Genomic DNA, 23,709 nt, shown 5'->3' on the forward strand with positions numbered 1-23,709 from the left:
GTGTCCTTCAGTCATCGACTTCCCCATATCTAAGAGCTTTGGGTGACAGGAGACTCCAAACCAAGCACCTAAACATCGTTAGTTTTTGCGCAAAGGTCCGCTTCATTACGGTACGTACCAGAGCAGTCCGGCTTGGGATGTAAACATGAGTCCAGTTCTTGCGGTTGTTCCATTCCATGGGCGTGGTGAAAAAGCGAGTGCCTTCATCAATGCGACCATGGCCGCCAACATCCTTGTGGTCGGTGTTCAGAATGACCTTGTACGTTCCAGAAACCTCAACGCCGATTCGGTAGTCGGCGTAGCTCTCGGTGGGGTGGAAATTGAAAATGAAGACGACGCCGGCCCTCTCAAAGACGATAACCTTGTCTCCCTCGTGCTTGAGAGAGATGTATGCTTGTGGCGCCGCCAGCCAACCGTAATTCTGCTCCGTGGTGTTCATGAGACGATCAAAGTGGTCGAGGAACTTGTAACGAAGGAGGTGATCATCAGTCAGGTTCAGCTGGCGACGAGCGTACCAGAATGAGTTCTGGTTGCCTTCACGCGGGAAGTCGAGCCACTCAGGGTGCCCGAATTCGTTACCCTCAAAGTTAAGGTATCCTTCTCCGCCGAGACCGTGGGTCAACAGACGGATCATTTTATGGAGGGCCATGCCACGATCGATTGTTGGCGTCAAGGGGGTGAGGGTCGACATGTTGGTGTACATCTCGGCATCACAAAGATGCATCATCAGGGTTTTGTCGCCAACAAGCCTAATATGGTCAGGTTGGCTAGAGAGAGGGAGGGAGGAGGAGACTTACGCCTGATCGTGACTCTCACAGTAGGCAATCGTCCTTTCGCCATGTCTTCTGTTCGTGAGGGTAAAGCAGATGTTGCCAATATCCCAGTCCTCGTCCTTCTTCTCCTTGAGAATCTTGATCCACATATCTGGAATTGCCATGGCAAGACGATAGTCAAACCCAACACCACCAAGGGAAAGGGGGAGACAGAGAGCGGGCATGCCAGAGACATCTTCAGCAACGGTGATAACTTCTGGGTAGAGAGAGTGGAGCATCTCGTTGGCAATCATAAGGTAGACGATGGCCTCTTCATCAGCGTCGGAGCCAAAGTACTCGTGGTAACCCCCAGAAAACCCACTGTTCTTGTCAGTGCGCTCACCCTACAATAAGGGTACGAATGCTTCAAAGTACTTACGTGCCAATACCATGGTGTAGATACAGCATGCTGGTCACTCCATCAAAACGGAAACCATCAAAGTGGTACTCATCCATCCAAAATCTCAAGTTACTGAGAAGGAAGCGCATGACCTCGTGGTGACCGTAGTTGAACAGCCTACTATCCCACAGCTCATGACGACCGCGGCCACCTTCATGGAAGTACTGGTGGTCTGTTCCATCAAATTCGTTCAGTCCGTCCAATACGTTCTTGGAGGCGTGACTGTGAACGACGTCAAGAAGCACGACGATGCCCATGCTATGAGCAGTATCGACCAGCTCCTTCAAGTCCTCGGGTGGTCCATATCGGCTACTCGCAGCAAAGAAGTTGTTGATTTGGTAACCAAAGCTGGCATAGTACGCATGCTCCATGACCGCCATGAGCTGAATGACGTTATACCCAAGGCTCTTGATTCTAGGCAGCATGTTGTGGGTAAACTCTTTGTAGGTCGCAACTCTCAGCTCAGGAGAGGAAATTCCAACATGTGCTTCGTAGACGCGAGCGCTCTTAGGCTTCTGCGGTCTCGGGTGTTTGAACTCGTACTTTTCGGCTGCGGGTGGGTTCCAGAAGCGAGCTTCGTACGCTGGGGATATGGACAAGTCTTGCGTCACGTATTTGATCCATGCGGGAAGACGGTCGACGCGCTCGCCGCTCGGGAGCTGCAAGGAAATCTAGTCGCCAATGAGCTCATGCGCGATCCAGCGCAGTAACAGTATGACACTGACCTTGATCTTGGAGTTATGGGGAATGGCAGCTCCGCCATTGACGGCAGGGAGAGTGATTTCAAAGACGCCAAAGTTGTTCTTTGTCATCTCATGGGAGTTTCTGTCCCAGTTGTCTTGAGAATTCCAGGTAAGCAAGTTTCTAGCAGGAGACGCAAAACGTAAGTCTTACTGAAATCGCCGGTGAGGAAGGCCTGGGTGGCATTGGGAGCCCACTCGCGGTAGACGATGTTGTTGTCCTTGTCTACATTGAATCCGAAGATGGACGTGCCCTGCGATCGGTCAGTTCTAGATCGATACATTCGGTGACATGCATTTTTTGTACCTTGGAGAACTTTTCAATGCCGCCCTCGGTATCGTTGATCTTCTGGATCCAGTCCTGGGCGCGGGCGTAGCGTCGCTTGAGGGATTCCTGAAAAGGCGACAGCCAAGGATCGAGCTTCACGACACCTGCACGCGATTAGCAAATGCTCAAACAGAGCCTCAGGGTCCCGTGTTTCTCACCAGTGCCATCGTTGGGGATGCCCTCGGCAGCTCCCTGGTTCCCGTTGAGGGTGATCGAGTTTGCCGAGTTCTCGACAATGGCGGCCATGGCGAATAATGTCGATTGCGCTTGGGACGGCCAGATGATTGAATGGCGGGGTAGGTCTCGCGGCAGTTGGTTGTTGTTGGTATCTATCAATTGCAGACGCAGAACGTCAGATGTTGCTCAGAAGGGAGTTGATGCAGGGTAAGGTAAGATGATTTAGAGGAAAGTCGATTGGGAAGCTACCGTGCCCCGCGTGTGAAATGTTGAGGTCGGGGAGAGCTCAGAGAGCTATGGACAAGTACCTGTGCTAAGCTGGGAATTCAGACCTTTCCTAAGGTAACGTAGGACGGTAGGGGTCTGAAGCTAGACAAGGAATGCGCAGATTGGTAGCAATCTCGTCAGGAATTGGGCGAGCCTGGAATCCTAAGAATCTCGATCAAACGTTGGGCTCGTCCTCACTTGAGCAACAAAGTAGGTGGGAAAGGCGGGGAGCAAAACAATCGAAGATGGCAGATTGATATCGAAGGCACTTGTCGTCATGCAGCGTATGTCAGTGTCCAAGATAGATGGTTCCCCCGCACTGCTTGGGGCAAGCTTGGGATGGATTAGACTTTCATTTTATCAGACGCAACATAGGGAAGAGCTCGGGTATATTATCAGCGTGGTGCATATGGTATGACGTCGTGGGGCAACGCACTTGGCTTGTCCGATTGTGATGGCGAGTAGCTCGCAGCTTCAGGCAAGCAAGCAAGTAGGTAGGTACCATTCTGGTCAATTGGGCTGGGCTGTCACGCTCTCCAGTGTCTCTTCTCTCCGCATTCTGTGCGGCCCTTCCGCCTGGGGATCCGTTGGTCTGGGGCAACCATTTCAACGAGAATTGCTGCATCGGAAGCGACAGGCCGCTAGAGAGGAACGATAAAAACACGATGCCGCCACCCGAACACCTCCCTGTCGATGCCTGCGTCTCAACACAAACGGCAGACCGAATCATAGCAGGTGGATGGCCTTCCAGCGAGCCATTCAGCAGCTCGCCACCTCCGAAGTGGTGGTGGAGGATGGCACGCTGAAGGTTGGGGTGCTTTTAGCGACCAATGTCGAGCTCAGCTTGTTGGACATGAAAACTCGAACTCGGCTCCCCCGTGTTCTTGCGTGGTGTGGCCTGCCGTCCTCCGCGTGCTTTGCTCCTTTCAGGCAAGGATGAAGGGCGAGTGAGGTGCGACAGGCCACTTCCCCGGCCAGTAGCAGGCCAGGCCAGCAGGGTATCCAGCCAGTACGAGCAATCTGCATCAGTGCTGTGGAACCGGTTTGTTGTTATCGTGCCAGATTGCCATCACAGACACGTCGTGAGCCTTCTCAGAATCGCATGCCAGACGCACAGTGGTGGAGCGCTGGACGTGGAGTGGGCTGCTGGGCTACACTGTATTCGTACCAAGCTACCTAGGTAGGTGGGTGAAGCTTTCTCTCATACAACATCTCAGTGCACATTGCTATGAGGTCTATCCAAACAATACGAATTAAATAAACATCCCCTGACGTTGGCATTCATCCAAGACAGCGCCCGGCCGTTGAAGGCGATGTTCCGGATGGGGTAGCCGTTGTGTTCACAAAACAAAAGCAAGATCTGTCAATTCACTGCCTGAGACGCCTACGTCCGGAATTGGTTGGACCCAATGTGCGTATGGTCTCCTGACCCCAGCCTGGAGGTTTGCAATGGACTAGGTGAGCTTTACCAGGAGTCTGACTTGTGTTTTACAGCCTACAGGCATGTATGACATGATCTGATCTGTGAATATCCCGCAGAGCCGCCCATTGCCCGTCCCCAATTAGTCTACGGGTGGCTGGCAGGAGACGCCGCCTGTAAGGAGACTGTAAGGAGACCAGGGGAGCTCTCCGAGATGCCAGTTGGGTCGGCACTAACACTGCAGCGCACGCAGCAGGGTCTGCGATTGGAACATCGCAGACACGATAGCGATAGAATTGCGTCATGAGTAGCCTCGCGTTGCGATAAGCTATTTCCCATCAATGTCAAATTGACTTTGGAAAGGCAGCAGCAAGTCGTGTCAAGGAGCATATAAACCATCTGATAACAATCAACTGTATCCCCAATCTTAGCCGCTCCTAAGCGCTGGAGCTTGAGCTCCTCAACCCCGCATCCGGGCCACTGCGGCGGGCAGCTCTGACCAAGCTTCCTTATCCGGCCAACCAGCCACAATCTCACGACAGCTGCCATCTACTCCGGTAACGGGACTTCCAACCCGCACCACCAACGTCTACTCGACACAAACGCGACAGCTACCTCCCTAACGATCATAACCCTTCAGCCAGGCTATGGTTCCCTCGTCGGGTCTCCTGCACCATGCCTCTACCCGTCAGGCCATCGGCCTACACCTGCGCACGCTGCCTGCTGCTTTCCAATGCTAGGCGCCCCTTCTCCGTCTCACCCGTCGCACGAGTCGCACCGAGACGCACTCAGGACTTCAACTCCGGCTTCACGAGCAGCTATGATCCGTCCACCGAGACCGGCGGAGGTCCCATGTTCAACAAGAACAAATTCGGCGTTCCGCAGTTCTATCCCCGAGACCTCAAGAAGCGCGTCGACGATTACGTAGTCGGACAAGACCGAGCAAAGAAGACGATATGTTCTACCATCTTCAATCACTACCAGGGTGTTCGAAGAAGGACGAACCAGGACCATGAAGAGAGGGTTCAGAGGGAAAAGGCCGAAAGACAGCGATATGCTCGGGATAGGGATTTGCCCGAGAGGCGGGACGTTCATCCCGTCCAAGGTCAGCGCAGTCGCTACTCGCCCTTCCAGCGCTATCGTGCTGATGAAGAGTGGCCGCAAGATGAGTTCCCTGGCCATGCTGAATCTGTCCAGCACATGGACGAAGGTTACAGTTCGCCGACCGGCTTCGACGGCTCTTACCTGGTCGAGGAGCCCACGACCCCGCCTCAAGTCAAGATTGACAAGAGCAACCTCCTCCTCATCGGTCCAACCGGTGTTGGAAAGACCTATATTTTAGAGTCAGATGATGGCCTCCAGTCGTTCCTCATGGTTTGGTTTGCTAACTTCCTGCAGGACTCTAAGTAAGAAGCTTAACGTGCCTTTTACGATAGCCGACTGCAACTCCTTCACCCAAGCCGGTTACATTGGGCAGGATGTAGAGACGTGCATAGAACGATTGTTGATCGAAGCGAATTACGACATCAAGGCGACCGAGCATGGCATTGTCGTTCTGGACGAGTTTGATAAGCTGGCCAAACGGGACAGCATGAACGGTCGAGATGTTGGTGGAGAAGGCGTCCAGCAAGCTCTCCTGAAGCTGGTTGAGGGCTCCAAGGTGACCGTCAACGTCAAAGACAACAGGTCATCGAGGTCCGCTTCACCCATCACGACGAACTACACATCTTCAAGTTCAACGTCAGCCCCGCAGTCCACTCCTCCGCAGGGCAAGGTCGATCAATACACTATCGACACCACAAACATTCTATTCGTCTTTTGTGGCGCATTTGTTGGTCTCGACAAGGTAGTTGTACGAAGAGTGTCGAAGCCCTCGATGGGTTTCGGCTCCGAGTTGCGAGCTTCACAAGGCCTTGGCAACACCCATGCCATTCCACGACAGTTGTTCTCGCACCTACCGCACGTCGACGCGGAGGCTCCGGCGTCTGCGTATACACCACTCGATCTAACAACGCCTGTAGATTTACAGGCTTTCGGGTTCATTCCTGAGTTGATTGGCCGAGTGCACAATATCTGTGCCCTCAGCCCGTTGTCCCTAGATGACCTGTTTAGGATTTTGACGGAACCGCGCAACAGTCTCGTTGCGCAGTATACCGCTCTGTTCGAAACATATCCTTCACGCTTACACTTTACCAGAAAAGCATTGTACGCCATTGCTGAGAGGGCTGCCAAGTCTGAAACTGGCGCTCGCGGCCTCAAAATGGAAATGGAGAGGGTTCTGGCTGAGCCCATTTTCGACGCCCCCATGCCGTATGTATTGATTACCGAAGCCTGTGTTAAAGGTTCCCAGAAGGCAGATTACTGGGGTAAAGATGGAAGACTGGAGGTTGAGCGTCGGATAGCTGAGGAAGATTCGGACAATGCGCCACACACTCCAGACGTGACTTTCGAGCAGTACCGAGAAGCTGGCCAGAGCGGCGCTTGAAGGCCATGGCATATATACCTTGATTCATTTGGGAACATATACCTGTGCGCGGTATGGAGTTGGGGAGTAACATGCTTAGTTGAGATAATGATGCATCCACATGCGAAGGCCGCCGGGTTTGCAGATTTGTGCAGAAAGGGTTCGCTCCATCTAATAAAGCGCAATGCGTAAGGTGGAATTTTGGAATACATAATTCTGTTTTGTTCACTGGAATAAATCATACAGATCCAACATATTCACGATGTTGTAGCGAATCAGCAAAACGCTCGCAGAAGTTTGTCAAAGTAGCAAACAATTGATTCTATTGAGCCACGAATTTCATCAGCGTTCTCACAGATCAGAATAACGCTAATAACCACTGGTGCTTGATCGCTTCTTTGGAAGACACGATCCAGAGTGAAATGACGGAAACGGCAGGGTGACAGGTAAAGCCATAGCTGATGTAATCTTTGCCTTATCACCTAGCGGCCCTGTCAGAAATGCGCGTTGTACCCATGGTGGTCCTTCCTCCCAAAGTCACTTTGAGGTTCCCCATGATCTTGAGAAAGTGACTGGTTGCAGGATATCTCTCGGAGCTTGTTAGCAAAACATCAATCGGCTGTATTTAGAAAAGATGCAACAAAGGCTTAGAAAAAAAAGAAGGAAAAACAATTGAATATCGTTACGTACATCAAGTCCCGGGAGGCGGCGCTGACTGTTGCTGCCACAGGTGACCGCCATAGGTCATCCCCACAGATGACAGATGACCACTGACCAGCAACCAATGCCATGACCAGGATATCCCTATTCTAAGAAACCTACAATTTTTCTCCACCAGTCCCAGACAGATTTGCCGCAGGCCCGTACGAACCCGACCCCCTTCTTCCGAGGACCGACTCAACCCCGGCCCCGTCATCGTACAGCTTCAGTTTTTGTTTTCCTTTTCCTTTCCATGTCCATTCGACTCCCTACATTCCCTCCCATCAACCCCAACCGCCACCATGTTGCGAAGCTCCGTGTGTAGAGCTGGCACTCGGGTGCTCCAGGCCTCGAAACCCACGGCCTCGTCGAGCTTCTCGACGATCGCGTCGCGAACCTCTGCGAGGAAGCTCGCCTCTGCTCGTCGCCCCTTGGCCTTGACCAGCCAACGTCATTATGCGAGCGCAACCGACTCGGCCCCGAACCCCAACGACAACTTCCTGTCCGGCAACACCGCCAACTACATCGATGAGATGTACATGCAATGGAAGCAGGACCCCAAGAGCGTTCACGTCTCATGGCAGGTCTACTTCAAGAACATGGAGAACGGCGACATGCCCATCTCCCAGGCGTTCACTCCTCCCCCTTCTCTGGTTCCTGGTGCCATCGGTGGTGTTCCTGCCCTCGGCGCCAGTCTCGGCGAGGGCTCTGAGATCACCAACCACTTGAAGGTCCAGCTTCTCGTGCGTGCCTACCAGGCTCGAGGCCACCACAAGGCCAACATCGACCCTCTGGGCATCCGAAACGAATCCACTGGCTTTGGTAACATCAAGCCCAAGGAACTTTCCCTCGAGCACTACCAGTTCACCGAGAAGGATCTCGACGCCGAGTACGAGTTGGGACCCGGCATTCTCCCCCGCTTCAAGAGAGAGGGCCGCGAGAAAATGACGCTCCGCGAGATCATTGCCGCTTGCGAAAAAATTTACTGCGGCTCCTACGGTGTCGAATTCATCCACATCCCCGACAGAGAGAAGTGCGACTGGCTGCGCGAGCGCATTGAGGTTCCCCAGCCCTTCAAGTACTCTATCGACGAGAAGCGCCGCATCCTCGACCGTCTTATCTGGAGTTCGAGCTTTGAGTCTTTCCTCGCCACCAAATACCCCAATGACAAGCGTTTCGGTCTCGAGGGTTGCGAGACCCTGGTCCCCGGTATGAAGGCCCTCATCGACCGTAGCGTTGACTACGGCGTCAAGGACATCGTCATCGGCATGCCTCACCGTGGTCGTCTCAACGTCCTCAGCAACGTCGTCAGAAAGCCCAACGAGTCCATCTTCAGCGAGTTCGCCGGAACTGCCGGTGGTGAGGACGAAGGCTCCGGTGACGTCAAGTACCATCTTGGTATGAACTTCGAGCGCCCTACCCCCTCCGGAAAGCGTGTCCAGCTTTCTCTTGTCGCCAACCCTTCCCACTTGGAGGCTGAAGACCCTGTCGTTCTCGGCAAGACCCGTGCTATCCAGCACTACAACAACGACGAGAAGACTCACCGCACCGCCATGGGTGTCCTCCTCCACGGTGACGCCGCCTTCGCTGCTCAGGGCGTTGTCTACGAGTGTCTTGGATTCCACTCTCTGCCGGCCTTCTCGACTGGCGGCACCATCCACCTCGTTGTTAACAACCAGATCGGTTTCACCACTGACCCTCGTTTCGCTCGCTCCACCCCCTACTGTACCGACATTGCCAAGGCGATCGATGCCCCCGTTTTCCACGTCAATGCCGACGACGTCGAGGCCGTCAACTTCGTTTGCCAGATCGCCGCTGACTGGCGCGCCGAGTTCCAGCAAGACGTCATCATCGACTTGGTCTGCTACCGTAAGCACGGCCACAACGAGACCGATCAGCCTTCCTTTACCCAGCCTTTGATGTACAAGCGCATCCAGGACCACGATTCCCAGATTGGCATCTACATCAACAAGCTCCTGGAGGATGGCAGCTTCACCAAGGAGGATATCGATGAGCACAAGCAGTGGGTCTGGGGCATGCTCGAGGAGAGCTTCTCCAAGTCCAAGGACTACCAGCCTACCTCTAAGGAGTGGACCACTTCCGCCTGGAACGGCTTCAAGTCCCCCAAGGAGCTGGCCACTGAGGTTCTTCCCCACAACGAGACCAGCGTCGACGGCAAGACTCTGGAGCACATTGGCACAGTCATCGGCAGCACTCCCGACGGCTTCCAAGCTCACCGCAACCTGAAGCGTATCCTCTCCAACAGGACCAAGTCCGTTGTCGAGGGCCAGAACATCGACATGCCCACTGCTGAGGCTCTGGCTTTCGGTTCGCTCGTCACTGAGGGCCACCACGTCCGTGTTTCCGGCCAGGACGTCGAGCGTGGTACTTTCTCTCAGCGTCACGCTGTTTTCCACGACCAGGCGACTGAGGACACCCACACTCCCCTCCAGCACATCAGCAAGGACCAGGGCAAGTTCGTCATCTCCAACTCCTCGTTGAGTGAGTTCGGCGCTCTCGGTTTCGAGTACGGTTACTCTTTGTCCTCCCCTAACGCCCTTGTCATGTGGGAGGCCCAGTTCGGTGACTTCGCCAACAACGCACAGTGCATCATTGACCAGTTCATCGCTTCTGGTGAGGCCAAGTGGATGCAGCGTACTGGTCTTGTCGTCTCTCTCCCTCACGGCTACGACGGCCAGGGTCCCGAGCACTCTTCCGGTCGTCTGGAGCGCTGGCTCCAACTCTGCAACGAGGACCCTCGCGTCTTCCCCTCTCCTGAGAAGTTGGAGCGCCAGCACCAGGACTGCAACATTCAGATCGCCTACATGACCAGCCCGTCCAACCTGTTCCACGTCCTCCGCCGACAGATGCACCGTCAATTCCGCAAGCGTAAGTTGCTATGGTTCCAAATCTTCAACAAAGTATGCCTGCTAACATGAAACAGCTCTTATCATCTTCTTCTCCAAGGCTCTCCTGCGTCACCCTCTTGCCCGCTCCAACATTGAGGAGTTCACTGGAGATTCTCACTTCAGATGGATCATTCCCGACCCTGAGCATGAGACTGGTGCCATTAAGTCCAAGGAGGAGATTGACCGTGTCATCCTCTGCTCTGGTCAGGTCTGGGCCACTCTGTCCAAGTACCGCGCCGACAACAAGATCGACAACGTCGCCTTCACTCGTCTTGAACAGCTGAACCCCTTCCCCTGGCAACAACTGAAGGAGAACCTCGACCAGTACCCCAACGCCAAGACTATCGTCTGGTGCCAGGAGGAGCCTCTCAACGCGGGAGCCTGGAGCTTCACGCAGCCTCGTTTGGAGACCTTGTTGAACCAGACTGAGCACCACGACCGCAAGCACGTCATGTACGCAGGCCGTGGACCCAGCGCGTCTGTTGCTGCTGGTAACAAGGGCCTGCACAACAAGGAGGAGCAGGAGTTCCTGGAGATGGCTTTCAATGTCAAGCAGGACAAGCTGAAGGGTGAGTAAATTCGAAAACAGACGGTCACCTTATGACTGGAGGGAATGGCGAGGAATAGAAGATGGGAATGGAAGGGATCAATCAGAATGGCGGGCGCAATTCCTGGCTTGTACAACTGTAAAACTATACCTATGAGTAATAACCACACGCCCTCCATGACGGAGAGATTGTGCAAGTTACAGCAAACGGACGGGCAGGGAAAGCATCCTAGATACACTAGCATCAGGGCGGGTCACAGCGCCGCCTTTTAGCGATATACCTGCTATCTACTGAATTTAAGTTATGTTCAAAAGATGTTCATGAGAATGAGAAGGGAAAAAAGAGGTGACGGCTTCGATAAACTCAAGTTAATAGGATTAATACATAGTCACTGAAAAATGTTATTGCCGTCATGAAAATAATTTATCATAGATGTCATTAAGTAGAAAATTCTGTTTCGTAAGATAGTCAAAGAGAGTAAATAGGAATCGAAGGCTTGCAGAGGGTGAGTTGAACCTTGAAGGCGTGTAGTTGCGGCATTGCTGTCCAGTGTCGGCGGAAAGTCCTCGGCTCGGGGGCGGATTTGGTGATGTTCGGAGAGCGGAGAGTGAGGAGTCGAGCCGTGGTGGCAGGCGCTCATCACCGGGGAAATCAGGGACACGTACTCGGGGACACTGGACCTGGAGGGCATTGGTTGCTGGGCTTCTCTGTCTTTCTTCCCTGGTGCCTGGGGCTGCAACAATTGCCAGGAAAAGAGGACCCAACATTTGCGACATTCACCCACAGTACCCACTGCGAGTGGAATCTCTCAATGTCCGTTTTTTTTCTTTGCTTCTCGACAGCATCGGGCTAGAAGGACAGAAAGTTCCCAGTTTCCCAGGAGCTGCCGGGCTCAGCGGGAAGGCTAGAAAAGTGCGGTCCAGCGGTTGTCAGTGGTGTCCTTGCGGCTACGTCCAGTGTGTCCAGTGCTGTGTGTCGCTGTGTGTCATGCTCTCCAATTGAACCCGAACGTGGACCCGGTGTCTCCCGGAGGGACCAGGACGCCTAGATCGGGATTAGCGTGACGAGGTAATTTTTCCTGCTCGATATCCGATCACGTGATGCCCCAAGCAAAGCTCTAACCGACGAAGCGTAGATTCCGAGCAAAACTGCTCACTTCCTCCTAAGTCCTCCCCCAAACCTCAACCATCACCTCTCCACTCCCATCCGAAGTCGCCCTTTTTCATCTGTCAAGATGTTCAAGAGGTTCGTACCATCTTCCTGATCGACTCCTTGAACCGTCCCGCGTTCAATTGGCCCCAATTGAGCTAACCATGCCCGAATAGCGGCATTTCCTCCTTCGCCAGGGCGGCTCGCCCTTCTTTCGCGGCGAACGCTACCCGCCGCGCCATCAGACCTGCCAACTTCAGATTCCCCGCGAGCAGCAGATTCGCCTCTACTGCCGGTGTCGGTGATGGAAAGATCTACCAGGTTCGTGGACCCCTCGCTGCTGCTCCCTTCCGTTAACCCGAGGGCCATGTCGGTTACTGACAACAACACTTCCACAGGTCATTGGTGCCGTCGTCGATGGTTCGTAAACACCGAGAGAAAAACTTTCATGGGGGCCTGCCTCCATCTCAACGACCTCGATACTGACTTACAACGCAGTCAAGTTCGACACTGCCAAGCTCCCCGCCATTCTGAACGCCCTCGAGACGACGAACAACAACCAGAAGCTGGTTCTTGAGGTGTCGGTACGTACCTTGACGGACACCGAAAAAAAATAACTGCCGCAAAGTTCCGCATCTAACACATCTCAACAGCAACACTTGGGTGAGAATGTCGTCCGTTGCATTGCCATGGACGGTTAGTACTATTGCCTGGAAAAAGTTTTCCGCACTCAAACTCACGCTCTTCCAGGTACTGAGGGTCTCGTCCGTGGCTCCAAGGCCACCGACACTGGTGCCCCCATCACCATTCCCGTCGGCCCCGCGACTCTGGGCCGTATCATCAACGTCACTGGTGACCCCATTGACGAGCGTGGCCCCATCAAGACCGACAAGAAGCTTCCCATTCACGCCGAGCCCCCCGAGTTCATCGACCAGTCCACCACCGCCGAGATTCTCGTCACTGGTATCAAGGTCGTCGACCTCCTCGCCCCCTACGCCCGTGGTGGAAAGATTGGTCTCTTCGGTGGTGCCGGTGTCGGCAAGACCGTCTTCATTCAGGAGCTGATCAACAACATCGCCAAGGCCCACGGTGGTTACTCCGTCTTCACTGGTGTCGGTGAGCGTACCCGTGAGGGTAACGATCTGTACCACGAGATGCAGGAGACTTCCGTCATTCAGCTTGACGGCGAGTCCAAGGTCGCCCTGGTGTTCGGTCAGATGAACGAGCCCCCTGGTGCCCGTGCCCGTGTCGCCCTTACTGGTCTTACCATTGCTGAGTACTTCCGTGACGAGGAGGGACAGGATGGTGAGTTTTTTCTCGCAGCGAAATGCGCCACGATCGTCTAGCTAACGAGGTCACAGTGTTGCTCTTCATTGACAACATTTTCCGTTTCACCCAGGCCGGTTCTGAGGTGTCTGCCCTGCTGGGTCGTATCCCCTCTGCCGTCGGTTACCAGCCCACCCTCGCCATTGACATGGGTGGTATGCAGGAGCGTATTACCACCACCAAGAAGGGTTCCATTACTTCCGTCCAGGCCGTCTACGTCCCTGCTGACGATTTGACTGACCCTGCCCCTGCCACCACCTTCGCTCACTTGGACGCCACCACTGTCTTGTCCCGTGGTATCTCCGAGTTGGGTATCTACCCCGCTGTCGACCCTCTTGACTCCAAGTCTCGTATGCTGGACCCCCGTATTGTCGGCCAGGACCACTACGACACCGCCACCCGCGTCCAGCAGATCCTCCAGGAGTACAAGTCCCTTCAGGATATCATTGCCATTCTGGGTATGGACGAACTTTCTGAGGCTGACAAGCTCACCGTCGAGCGTGCCCGTAAGATCCAGCGTTTCCTGTCCCAGCCCTTCACCGTCGCCCAGGTTTTCACTGGTATCGAGGGTAAGCTCGTTGACCTTAAGGACACCATTGCCTCCTTCAAGGCTATTCTGTCCGGTGAGGGTGATGCCCTTCCTGAGGGTGCCTTCTACATGGTCGGTGACTTCGCCTCTGCTAAGGCGAAGGGTGAGAAGATTCTGGCGGAGCTGGAGAACAACTAAACGACTCCTGACGAAAATACCAATGAGCGTCGAGAGGTGGGCATATAGCCTGTGTATAGAAGAGGAACGATGGAATGGGGAGGTTTCTTAGCTCAATTCAAGTCTCTTTTGTGAGCTGTGTACCAAGAAATCTACTTAATTCCTCTTGTAGTTGAGAGAATCTCCTTATTTCTTCAAACGCCGTCCCGTGCCGATTGTGAGATTACGCTCCCCCCGCCCCAGTGATAAAGCTGCCCCTGCAACGATCTAGACTGTCACTTGCGTGAGCACCCCGCGCGAATCGTTTATGACGTTGGTTAGCCCCCTGCCTCGTTGGTGTATCCCATGCAGATTCCCTTTCTGGGGTAGAAGTACCCAAGGCCGTTTTTGGCGGATACTTATCTCGGGTCTGTCGCACAGGCCATTCATTTAATCACTGCCACGACCATTCAACATTGATCAATAATGAATATCTAGATTTAACCCGGTACTCTGAGTTCAACAGCTATTGTTCTGTTATCCTTCCTCTTGTAAACCCTATCATCCTCCGCCCGTACTACACGCTCCACACCATCCTCCCTTGAAAGCAGTCAAAAAGGATGGACAATCTAGGAATCGAACCTAGGACCTACCCCATGCGAAGGGGTCGTTATACCACTAAACCAATCGCCCGTTTACCTGCTCTAGAGGCATGATGCTGTGATGGAAAGGATGGCTGCAGATTGTAATATGAAGGGCGAGCTGAGGGGCTTTCGGGGGTCGACGGATGGGGTGTAGTTGTGTCTCGCGGGGATGAGTGGCTGAAGTTTAGGCGCGGGTGATTGGTGTTGAGGTCGGGGCTGGGAAGGCAGTGTCACGTTCGGGACGTGTTTTCGTATGTTGTGGTATGTGGCAGATGCGCTCTGCGTGAGATGCTGCGTCGTCGTCCTTGACAGATGTCTGGAATGTTGCTGAGTTCTGCGTCTGAGCATTGGGTGGTATCTCGGTGGTGTCTGGGCCAGGGATCTTTGCTCAGGCGAGGATCGTTGGTGGCAGTGGTGACTTATGACTGTACATAAAAGAGCTAGACCAAGTGAGAATGAGCAGGCTTCTTGGTTCTAGAAAACCGGCAAAATGCTTGTCTTTGGGTATTTGCGCATGTCCAAGTTTGCGAAGAGGGTCATGTAGGCTTCACCATCGTGAGAATTCGCTTCGTTAAAGTCGTGTGTTCTATTCGACTAGGGAAGAATACCGGTAGAATAATCGGGTAGAATAGTCGCGAGAAGACGAAGTAGCCGTCTTGTCGAAAGCCAAGTATACTTACTCAGAGGACTGCAGCGTGACACAATGCAGCTGCACCGTTTGTTCTCAAGGCTACCTGTTTGGAAACGCAAAGTCACTAGAGTGGTTGTATCTGGAGACTACTCGCACGATATCAGCCGCCTATTTATGAGAACCAACTCGCAATGCCTATCATGTCTTTTAGATAAGTCAGGTCAAGGTCCTCCCGCCCTAGTTCATGATCTCGAAACGAGTTGATCGTCACGAACGGCAGTCGTGATATCCAATTCTTACACTGGAGGACTTGTGTACAAATGCCTATGATTGGGGCCTCCTTCGTAAAACTTATACTTTTCTTCATTTCCGTACTATTATTATTCATTATACGTCTCAGAGTGCCCTTTCTTTATCGACGCCAGTGGCGCCAGTGTATAGGTGTTTTCACATAAAGCTTTCCTGATAAGGGACTGTTTCTTATGTGGGAAGAGCACCATCACGGGTAGTTTCTTCCCGGGAAAGAATCTCAAACGAGCTACGTTGGTCTGGGCTGTTATACGTAGATCTGAAGTGCAAAGCTAGGCGCAGCCCAGGGATGTGAATTATGTTGTCCTAGGGGATGTCACAGAAAGGTACCAAACATACAAAAGCACGTTCGAAAGATAGCTACCACTCTATCGATTCATATTCGGGATATATCTTCCTGCACGACTTGGATGGACGTGGTCGCGTCAGGTGAGGCGTTATTCGGCAACATCTCGAGGTCCGTATTCTTAACGATACAGGTACGTAGGCTCTGCTGCAACGAGGGCGACGTGTTGACCTTGCACAATCCTGCGCGCAAAACTCCTACCATCTACAGGTCATGAATTACGTGTCGTATTTGGTTCCCTCGGTGGGTTATGGCTCTTATCTTCTGCAATGGCGCTGAGATGTTAGTTAGGTAGTCTCTTGCATTCCACGCGTGTTCTTCGAGGAAAGTCTACATTTGATTAACAACACCACGCACGAAGACTTACTTTCGGCAATAAATGGATGTACTGGATCTCATCGAGATATTAGAAAAACAGACAATCTTCTGCTTCCTGCTCGCGAGACAAATATGAGGAGGCTCATGGCCTCATCGTCAAGATACATATAATTCTATCTGAGTTTATCATACGACTTCTCGTCTTGTTCCTTTCATTACAGAACTGAAAACCAGCTGCTTTGCAGTGCTATAGGAGTATTCCTAATGAATAGGCACTTCAAAACATGATGGCCGTCACTGCATCGGCGACTCTCTTAACAAATCACCTGAACAGCCGTGGGAATGATGACCAGAGGTAATGCACACCTTTGGTATGACCAAGAAACTGAGACTAGGTAGCATTTGTGGGAGAAGTATGCGCAGGATCAGCGGGCTGTTTACAGCCTCATGATGGGGCTTCATGCTTGCCACGGTGTAGCATCATAGACCGAGGGAAGGCAGCCGGTGGCAAGAAAACAGCAGTTGAGGCCAGAATAAACTTCACTCACATGGATGAGAAGACAAGTATTCTTTGAAGAAGTTGATGTACATTCAGGCAGAGAAGGCTTTTGTCCATCTAAACCGACATCGAGCAACCCCTATACGTGACTTCCCCAGTAATGGCTCGTATGTATAATCTCCAGACGTGTTTTTCATACCGGCCGAATAAACCCCCAGACGGTTCACCCACACATTACGATGGCTGAGGATAACCTTGGTATCGCAACGATCGTCGAGGGGTAGGGCATAGAAAGAACGTAACATAGTTCTGTGCTGTATGGTTCATATACACATTTTCAACTAAAGTGAATACCATCGCCCGTAGCAGTAGGCCAATTGACAAACAAAACGATACAAATGCTGGCATTGAAATCGATGTTTCTACATCATATGGGTATCAGAAGCCGCATGAACAACTTTCCCTTCTCGCGTAGCCTGCCAAAGACCTTTTCTCCAAAGTCTCTCCGGTTCACCGGTGAACCTCTTTTCGCCACAAGGCCCCAGGTCAAACTCATTGTAACCAATTATTTCCATCATTATCATGTTTATCATGGACCTGACCCTATGCAGCTGTCGCTTCTTTTCCGTTTGCCGCCCCGTTCCCATTACCCGCTCCTGTGGCGGGCTGGTGCTGCCCCAGACCGAGGACCCGTTGCAGGCTTCTTCTAATGCCCTTGCCGGTTCCAGCCTCGTCATGACCTTCTGTCTTTTCTGCCCTGCCCAGGAAGCCAAAGCTCATTCTACGAACGGCGTTCTGCCCTGAACCCTCTGTGGCGGACTTCTTCCTCCGCCGCACCGCGACGATGCCAACGTCGGCAGCCGGCTTCGGAGGCCACTCACCGTCTCGCTTCCAGCCTACGACACAGGCTCTAATCATGTCTGACAAGTTGACGGGGCATGAGGGCGTCAGGGCATGTACAATCACCTTCTCGTACAATGAGATGTACACTGAAGGAGTGATGGATGCACGCATTGGGTTTCCGGGAGGAAGCAGGGGCGCGGGTAGAGGAATCAGGGTCTCGACGGGGTACGTCACAGCCGCGGCCGATGCCGCTGACCGTGCGGACTCCTTAGACTTTGACGCAGTGAGCTCTTTGGTGAGCTCGGAGCCATCCGACACAACGGCCGAAGCATCGTTGCTCGGTCGCTGCTGCAGAGAATGAGGCGGCGACGATGGAGACGCACCCAAAGATGCTGGCGAAGGCTGGGACATTGAGGAGCGGAAGAAGAGGCGGCGGGGCGACAGCGGCGAGAATGTCTGCGTGGGAGAAACGGGTTTGGCGCGAACGCGCACCGTACGTGCGCCTGTCCAGGCATTGCGCCTCGCCTCGAAGCAGGCCAGCCCTTCATTCCACTGCATTTCTTCGCGCAGTGCCCGCCTCCGCGCCGCACGCTTCTCGGCGACGGAGGCTTTCACCGCGGCGCCGATCGCATCGGGGCTGTCGAAGCGGAACGGGGAGAGAGACAGTGGGACGGGTTCCTCGTCGGAGAGGTCAGACACCCATTCCAGACGAGGCTTGAAGCGTGCCGGGTCTTCTGAGACGGTGCTGTAGACGGACTCGGCATCGCTGTCTGAGAAACCCCCTTCCTCGTCGTCGTCGTCACTGCTGTCCATGCTTTCGACTGCCACATCGTCGTCATTCGTCGCCGTCTGCGTCGCTTCGGGCTTGGGCTCGGCGGTGTCTTGAGTCTGTTCTACGGGTGCTTGTACGGGCGCATCAGCCTCGGTTGCTGGCGCTGGCGTCGGTTTTGGTGCAGCCTCACCATCGCCGTTCTGTTTTTGAGGTGGGATGACTGGTGGCCAGACAAACTCCCAGTCGTTGCGGATCTTGGAGGCAAGGTACTTCTTAACTGCCTCCTTCTGCTTGACCTTATCCTTGCTCAGGAGGTCTGGGTCATAGTCGGGCAAGTCCAGCGTCAAGGGCTGCTGGGACATGGAGTGCCTGAACTTGGCGAGAGGCGAGCGTGGGGACTTGTAAATGTCTGAGAAGATCATCTTGGTGGTGGAAGATGAAGAGGCAGCGGTGGTGTGCTGTGGCTGGCTCTTTGGCTGGGTGTTGGCCTCAGGCGCAGCAAGAGAGGAGGATGGAGGGGGGGAGAAAGAAGTAGGCATGGGAGGCGACAGATTTGGCTGGGAGCAGGGCGTCTGCTGTATTATATCGGGATGCGCAAGTGAAGCTCCCGGTCCAGCAGCCGTGACCGGGGATGTAGTAATAGTTACCGCAGCTGGAGTAGTGGCAGCTGGGTCTGGAGTAGCAGCGGTCTCCGTCGCAGTCGCGTGCGGGGTGGGCTGGTGGTGCGGGTGATGGAGCGCGCCGGTTTCTGGGGTGGTGGCCGCGGCCGCGGGTGGCCTGATGGTGGCTGCCAAGGGGGCTGGATTTGGTCAGTTTATAATTCCGTCATATGTAGAATAAATAGGCCTGGTCGATGTTTGTGCAGTGAAGTATGTGTTGTGCACCTAGAAATCATGCATTGAAAGTCTGGGGCATCGGATGAATAAGAAGAGAAAAGCAAGGCGAGGGGAAGAAACAGGAGCGGAAAGCGAGACAGTCAAGAGGGGGGATGCGAAGTGCGTGCCACTCTCAGGCATCGTGTAAGGCAAATGGCTGTTGGGGAAGCAAGGTAGTAGGTAGGTAAGGTAAGGTAAGGTAAGGTAGGTAGTGTACGTTTTGTGTGCGTGTGTGTTGCGTGTGTTATGGCGGGCGTATGGCAAGGAAGCCAAGCCCGGTCCAGAACCTTGACTTCTGCGTCCCGTCGTCGTCGTCCACCTCCCGTCTGTTTTCCCTGAAGGTAGGTTCTTCTTTGCGTCGGGTGCCCGTCTGTAGGTAGGTATATGGGGAAGGAGAATGCGGGTGGATGCAGAACAAGAGGGAGAAAGGCCGCATACATGAGAACAAAAGGAAGCAGCCCGGGGGGAGGGGAGGGAAGGCAAAAGCGACAAAGCGACCTGAGGCTAGCGGCCCTGTGCCCGGTGTGGTGTCTCTCACCTACCTACCTTGATCTGATGTACGAGAAGCGGTGTCGTTGGCGTTGGCGTTGGCCTTGTCGCCGCCGGGGGCAGACGCAGCATCTTGGCCGGACCTGGACATGGATGCAACAGCTGAAGGATCTGCCGTGGCTTCTGCTGTTGGTGCTGTTTTTGCTGTTACTGCTGCTTGAGCCATTGACGCTTCAACTGGCGATGCAGACGCCATGGTTTTGGCCGATATTGCTCGTGCTCACTTTTTTTTCCCTCCTTCCTCTCACAAAACTAGAAGAAACTAAAAGGCTGCCCAATTGGCAAGCACAAACCACCTGGCACCCCAGTTCGTGAGGGCCATTTTTTCTTCGGGGCGGGCACAGGGTTCCATCACTAAAACGTCGGATGCGCCTCTGTGGCGGCTGTCTGAGCCGGTGAGATGAGAAGCAGAGGTGTCCCCGCTGCTGAGCCCGCTCTGCCCTGCCATTGCGCACCTTCAAAGTATCAAGTATCAGAACATTCTGGAGGGGGGGTCGGTTACCCTCTCGCGGTTTAAGGTTCGCCATAGAGGGAACCCGAGGCTTAGCAGGTTTAAAGTATTCGTAACCAGGAAGCAATCCGAAGTGTTGAATTGTCAGGCCAAGGAAGTGCGGCAGTCTGTGGCCCCTGGTGTCTCTGTCTTTCCGTGACTCTTCTTTTGAGCCCAGGCCCTCTCCGAGTTAAGGTCGGGTAGCGGACGGGGAACACTGGAGACAACTGGAGAGCGCACGAGGGCAAAGTGGGGAGAGATGGGCAACGCTCCCGTCCACGAGACATGCCATGTCTGCAAAAACTTTGCCCTTGCAAGTGACTGACTGCGCTCCTCTCTCGTGATCGGACTCCAGCCAAGACGTATCGAAGACTCCATGACCATGGCCACGACAGCTCAGCCTGCCGCGCTCGGAGTCTTGTAGGAAGTGCTTCAGATCCTTCGGTACCTGACGACGCCCAGGTGAAGGAATCCTGTCTGTCGTCGCCGTCGCCTGTCACTTGCTTAGCACAGACAATGGGCAAACCGCCCTAACGCAGTCCCAATCCGTCTAGACCACTGCTCGGCTTGCCAGTGACAGATCCAAAGGAGGGAACAACATAGTCTCGCGGGCTAGACTCCAAGAAGAGTGTTGGCGCCTCCGGTGTCGATATTCCCGGCGAGCTGCAGCAAGGTCCCCTTCTCACCTGCTTTGCCAGCCAACCTCACATGCTGCCACGGCTGCCAACCATTAGGCTCCCCCCGCCCGGCTTCTTGCAGGGTGCAGATCCGGGGTTTTTGGTTGGACGGCTGGCCCTGGGGGCTTGAAGGATGCGTGGATGGAGCGTGTTTGGTCCAGTAGGCAGTAGGGACGAACTGTACTCAGCACAAAGTACCAATCTCACCACCACGATCACGAATTATACACCTGGATACCTATCCTCGGAATCCATCCATGCTGACCACGAGAAGGGGAACATGACGCTCTCGACGGATTGATTACCAATACGGAGTTGGGCTGAGTGGTTTCCCACAACCATGCGATAACGGCGTGGAGCGCCCGTCTTTTACCCCAGCTTGCGTGTCCGAGATCTTCTCGTCGCCTACTCAATCTATGCTCGACTGTGCCGGCATCGCACCACTCCCACATATCGGTGCTCAACACCCACGATCCCGCAGGCGAGATACAACCCACGACAAAATGATGACAAGCAGACCAACGAGGGACAGCCGGTGGCATGGTCCTGCACAGCAACGCTCTCTGTAATTTGGGACCAGACTGGGAGAATGATCGTCACCGTCATTGCAAAGGCATCCGTCGCGGGCTTGGCTGCCACCGGTAGGGTGCCCACCACCACCAATACAACCAGCAGCAGCAGCAATAGCAGATGAAATTATGTTTCCGATCGAAGGCCAGAGCAATTGCGGAGAACAGAAATAAACAAGCTCCTGCGAGTGACAGGCCCGTCCGGGCACCACATGACTTGTCCTCCAATTGGCAATGCAGGGTCCTTGGTGTGTTGCAATCTTGCTACAGTGCCTATGTGCCCCGATATGTTGATTACATAAGATATCTCGGCCGACACTGTCACGTCACCCCACAGCCATCATCAGTCGAAAGGGCATTGAATCCAAAAGCCGACGGCCATCTCCGAGGTTCTCAGGCACCGACCTGTGGATACTCGTTAGTGAAGCAACTGTCGCAATCAACCACGTGAGCGATTTACTTTGCGACTTGCGCGTGCCGGATGGACATGCGGGACGGATGATGGCCGACGCAGATTTATGCCAATTAACCGATTCTGTCTAGAGACCTAAGAACGATTACCAGCTTCTGCTGATCTACCTATATGCTGCGTACGATACTAGTCTTCGCCCAACGCCGTTGTTATCGGATACAAGTGCTCCGTCTTTTCATGATGAGTTTTCTCTAAGTCGTGAAGACTGGCGCGGGCCATCGTCCTAGGCGACTTCCTCGACCATCTTTCCGGACTTGAGTCCTCCGGGAACAAACACCTTGCCCGCCGGTCCGCCGATCATCTCCTCCGGCACGGCAACGATGCTGCCCTTCTTGGAGTTGACCCAGCGGACGAAAGCGACATCTGCCTTTGGGGGCTCGTTGCTGGGAGTATCGTTGCCAGCGGCCTGGCCCTTGCCCTTGGTCTTGGGTGCCTGCTTCTTTAGAAGCTTGTTGATGGTTTCCATCTATGCTCGCGTTAGCTCTAGCCCTTAACTACCGTTTCAATAAGCATGTTACCTTGACTTCTTCGTTGCGCTTCTCAGACAAGTTGCGTCGACGACGAGCCATTTCTGCTCTTCTCATGGAAAGCTCCTCCGCTGTGAAGACCTTCTTTGCTTGAACCTCTGTTACACAGTTAGCACGTCTCCTCGATCTCGTCAGTAGGCATGTTAATTACCATCCGAGAGCTTCATATACTGCTGAGGCTCTTCCTCGAAACGAGCACGTTGTCTCCTCGTCATCTTAGTCAAGTCCGGTGTTCCCTCTCGGCTGCCAAGTTCACTGTCTTCCTCACCCTCGGCATCTGCGACCTGAGTTTCGTCGGCAACTTCAATCTCCTCCTCTTCACCTTCGGCATCTTCTTCCTCACCCTCAGCGTCATCTTCTTCGCCCTCAGCGTCTTCCTCTTCGTCTTCTTCGTCCTCCTCATCGTCGTCATCGCCGGCGCCTCCAACGTCGATGCTCATGTCCATCGTGTTCTCCGGATCACTGACTTCAATCTCACTCAACTCCTCCTCATCGTCGTCGTCATCCTCGATGACTCTCGCCGCCGCCGGTCGCCGAGGCGTAACCTTACCAGCTTTCGGCAATGAGATTTTGATCGTGGAAGCCGCAGGGGTGTCCATGTCAGCGTCGCCATCGGCATCGTCTTCGCCCTCGGCGTCGACATCCATGTCGTCCTCATCGCCATCAGCGTCCTCATCGTTAGGGTCCTCCATCTCCTCGTCCTCATCCTCTTCCTCCTCACTGTCGGACTCAACAACGTAGCTCTTCTTGGGACCACGGTTGCGTTTTCCAGCAATGATCTCGCTGCCTCCAAACGAGCCCCGGCTGTTTACAGAAATGCTATTTCCGGTGGAATTCCTGCCTCTGCTGGTTGCCTCACGTAGCTTATTCGCGGGAACTTTGACGGTAAGGTTGAGGTGCTCACTGCCCGGCGATGAGGGCGGGCCGCGAGACACACCGGAGGTGCGACCCTCTGAGCGGCGAGCGCGGGTGGACATATTGCTGCTTCGTTCGCTGTCGGCCCAGTCAACGAGTGCTTCGGAAGCCTTCTTGGCCGCTGAGCGGCGCGGTCGAGAAGCCATTGTGTGTGATGGTCAAGGATATATGAAGCGCGTTTGCGGATTGCTTGGCACCGGGGGATGTGGCTCAATGTGAGTGTTGTTGCGCTTGCGGGCTGGGTGAAGTGTGTGAGGGAGAAAGGATTTTGGGGGTAGGCATGCAACGGTTGTGTTTTTGGGACGATCGGTGGGGGATTTTCCCAAGATTGCGAACGTGGGAGGTTGAA

General features: G+C 54.0%; 6 protein-coding genes across 6 annotated transcripts; 3 read left to right on the forward strand and 3 right to left on the reverse strand.

Moving 5' to 3' along the window:
- Window positions 1-29: 29 nt before the first annotated feature.
- Window positions 30-2,526, reverse strand: gbeA (1,4-alpha-glucan-branching enzyme; the record flags this gene model as incomplete). The annotated part of the gene is made up of 8 exons (XM_036634510.1): window positions 30-68; window positions 119-749; window positions 798-1,133; window positions 1,192-1,883; window positions 1,938-2,050; window positions 2,107-2,206; window positions 2,260-2,384; window positions 2,439-2,526. 8 exons carry the CDS (start codon window positions 2,524-2,526, stop codon window positions 30-32), a joined length of 2,124 nt encoding a protein of 707 aa, XP_036499988.1.
- Window positions 2,527-4,819: 2,293 nt separating this feature from the next.
- On the forward strand, window positions 4,820-6,629 carry CGCS363_v002662 (ATP-dependent clpX-like chaperone; the record flags this gene model as incomplete). The annotated part of the gene is made up of 2 exons (XM_036634511.1): window positions 4,820-5,487; window positions 5,543-6,629. 2 exons carry the CDS (start codon window positions 4,820-4,822, stop codon window positions 6,627-6,629), a joined length of 1,755 nt encoding a protein of 584 aa, XP_036499989.1.
- Window positions 6,630-7,609: 980 nt separating this feature from the next.
- CGCS363_v002663 (2-oxoglutarate dehydrogenase) lies at window positions 7,610-10,793 on the forward strand (the record flags this gene model as incomplete). Its single annotated transcript, XM_036634512.1, has 2 exons — window positions 7,610-10,196; window positions 10,252-10,793. 2 exons carry the CDS (start codon window positions 7,610-7,612, stop codon window positions 10,791-10,793), a joined length of 3,129 nt encoding a protein of 1,042 aa, XP_036499990.1.
- A 1,205-nt stretch (window positions 10,794-11,998) lies between these two features.
- Window positions 11,999-13,966, forward strand: CGCS363_v002664 (ATP synthase subunit beta; the record flags this gene model as incomplete). Its single annotated transcript, XM_036634513.1, has 7 exons — window positions 11,999-12,009; window positions 12,090-12,234; window positions 12,312-12,333; window positions 12,412-12,497; window positions 12,567-12,609; window positions 12,664-13,218; window positions 13,275-13,966. 7 exons carry the CDS (start codon window positions 11,999-12,001, stop codon window positions 13,964-13,966), a joined length of 1,554 nt encoding a protein of 517 aa, XP_036499983.1.
- Window positions 13,967-17,274: 3,308 nt separating this feature from the next.
- On the reverse strand, window positions 17,275-19,906 carry CGCS363_v002665 (uncharacterized protein; the record flags this gene model as incomplete). Its single annotated transcript, XM_036634514.1, has 2 exons — window positions 17,275-19,085; window positions 19,708-19,906. The coding sequence occupies 2 exons, from the start codon at window positions 19,904-19,906 to the stop codon at window positions 17,275-17,277; spliced, it is 2,010 nt and encodes a 669-aa protein (XP_036499984.1).
- A 2,235-nt stretch (window positions 19,907-22,141) lies between these two features.
- Window positions 22,142-23,506, reverse strand: ies2 (INO80 complex subunit 2; the record flags this gene model as incomplete). Its single annotated transcript, XM_036634515.1, has 3 exons — window positions 22,142-22,384; window positions 22,437-22,543; window positions 22,597-23,506. The coding sequence occupies 3 exons, from the start codon at window positions 23,504-23,506 to the stop codon at window positions 22,142-22,144; spliced, it is 1,260 nt and encodes a 419-aa protein (XP_036499985.1).
- Window positions 23,507-23,709: the final 203 nt, after the last annotated feature.

The sequence above is a fragment of the Colletotrichum siamense genome, assembly GCF_013390195.1.
Source record: "Colletotrichum siamense strain Cg363 chromosome Unknown KSG_Cg363_contig02, whole genome shotgun sequence".
NCBI classification, from domain to species: domain Eukaryota; kingdom Fungi; phylum Ascomycota; class Sordariomycetes; order Glomerellales; family Glomerellaceae; genus Colletotrichum; species Colletotrichum siamense.